Genomic DNA, 2,333 nt, shown 5'->3' on the forward strand with positions numbered 1-2,333 from the left:
CAATAAATCAAAAAAATCAGCCGGGTGTGGTAGCACACACCTGTAGTTCCAGCTACTTGGAAGGCTGAGGCAGAAGGATCACTGGAGCCCAGCAGGTCGAGGCTGCGGTGGCCAGGAGAGGCCACTGCACTCCAGTCTGGATGACAGAGTGAGACTCCAACTCAAAAAAAAAAAAAAAAGGAAGAAAGGAAGGAAGGAAGAGAAAAAGCACATCCCCTTGGAATATTACCTATAATGAGTCACTGGGCTTGAGGATGGATGTGAACATAGGAGGTAAGAAAGCATCAAAAAGTGTCCCTTAGCCAAGTGCAGGGGCTCACACCTGAAATCCCAGCACTTTGGTTTGGGAGGTGGAGGTGAGAGGATTGCCAGAGACTTCGGGTTTGAGACCAGTCTGGGAAACTTGGTGATATCTCTACAATATATTAAAAAATTAGCCATGAATGGTGGCATGTGCCTAAAGTTCCAGCTACTTGGAAGACGAAGGCAGAAGGATCACCTGAGCCCAGCAGGTCAAGGCTGCAGTGACAATGAGTATACCACTGCACCCAGCCTGGGTGACACTGAACTCTGACTCAAAAAAAAATGTCCCCTATTTCAAGTTCTAAAAACGTTAGCCCCGATTCCTTCCTTGTATTATCTCATACTCACACCAACCTTAAACTCCACAGACATTCTCTTAGAGTAGACATTTTATTTAGGTGAAAGAGTGGAGAAGGTAGAGCTGGAGGCCACTGGCTGATGATATCAGATAGTACAAACAAGGAGGAACATTATGGGGCACAAGTTAGTACTGGAGATTAGGGTAAAAGGAAGCCTAACCACCAGCACTAAGAATCAAACCCAGAAAAGGCTTCCGGTGGCTGCAGAGTGAAATGAAGGGGGCAGCATAACTAGATCTCCTTTCCACATACCTGACAAAACAACAGTCAGAAAGGATAGGGGATTACTCTATAGCTGTAAAACCTGCTATTAACTTCAAAAGGTTCTTACTGTCAACATGGAGCAAAGATTAACCCTTTCAGAGACCAATCACTCCGCTTTGTCCACCTCTAAAATTTCAGCGCCAGTTACGTTGGGAAGCAGCTAGACGATTACATGAATATACTGAAGACAAGTTTCTTCTTTGTACCAACCCAACGGCTACTAAAAAATAAATTCCCTTGTGTCTTCTGGTCACTTCCCTAAATTAGGACCTAAATGCAAAGGGTCTCCTAGAACTATCCAGAATAAAGCTGAACAGGAACTATATGTAGTTCTTACCTTCAAACAGAAGATGAAAAAGTCTCCTGCCAAACCACACTCCTGGCAGTGGAACAGCAAGTCCCCGAGATGTTCCACCTGTCCCTGTTCTGAGGACACCTTCTGGTATAGGGCCTCATCTGCATCTTCATCACTGCAATAAGGGTAAGATTTATCTTGGAAGTATCACTCAGAGATATTATTATTTTTAAACTCCATAATAATCTAAAGTAACATGCTATTTTCATGTAGTTAATCATTAAAAAGATCTCAAAAAATTTGCTTAACTTATTTTACTGCTTCTCCATGCTGAAAAATGTAAAGTATTTATTCTCCGAAACTAGAATACGATATCCTGCATGCTTGTTTGCTCAAATAGAGAAAGATATCAGAAGACGGAAGTTAGCTGGGAGTGATGGCACAGGCCTGTAGTCCCAGCCACTAGGAGGCTGAAGTGGGAGGATGGCTTGAGCCCAGGAGTTAATGGCTGAAGTGCCCTATGACCTCCCTGTGAATAGCCATTGCACTCCAGCAACACTGGCAACATGATGAGACCTCATTTCTTCTTTTTTTTTTTTTTAATGTTAAAGAATTACTATTATTTCATAAGTTGCAAAAGCAAGGAGGAATTAAAGGATGAACTGTACACAAATATTCTGGTTCCTGAGGAAGAACAGAGAAAAAGAGAAGGCTGCAAAGTGAGGCCAGATCAGGGGGCCTTGGATGTCTTTCAAAAGAACTTAGACTTTTTGATAATGAGCCACTGAAGGGTTGCAGGCAGTGGAAAAAGACGATCATCATGGGAGGAGATGCAGTCAATCTCAACTAATATGAACCTAATTAGCTGAGATAAGACAATGCACAAAGGTTCAGAAAAATGAGTAAGTTGAATGTGATTACCAAGTAATAAAATTTAGCTCAAACAGTGCTATGATTACTGCAAAAATTTTGAGAAACTTCTCATGAGGTGCTGTGAATTTTATTTTAAAATCCTCTGATAGCTGGGCATGGTGGCTCACACCTATAATCCCAGCACTTTGGGAGGCTGAGGTGAGAGGACTGCCTGAGCCCATGGGTTTGAGACCAGCCTG

General features: G+C 42.6%; 1 protein-coding gene across 1 annotated transcript in view; it reads right to left on the reverse strand.

Moving 5' to 3' along the window:
* Positions 1-2,333, reverse strand: part of TANGO6 (transport and golgi organization 6 homolog) — a 237,730-nt gene that overhangs the window by 155,261 nt on the left and 80,136 nt on the right. The window contains exon 10 of the mRNA XM_008070045.2: positions 1,264-1,396. Within this exon, the coding sequence (XP_008068236.2) occupies positions 1,264-1,396 (133 nt within the window). The remainder of the gene's footprint in view (positions 1-1,263; positions 1,397-2,333) is intronic.

Source organism: Carlito syrichta, unplaced genomic scaffold (genome assembly GCF_000164805.1).
Source record: "Carlito syrichta isolate Samal-C Ts95f unplaced genomic scaffold, Tarsius_syrichta-2.0.1 Scaffold312739, whole genome shotgun sequence".
Taxonomy (NCBI): Eukaryota; Metazoa; Chordata; class Mammalia; order Primates; family Tarsiidae; genus Carlito; species Carlito syrichta.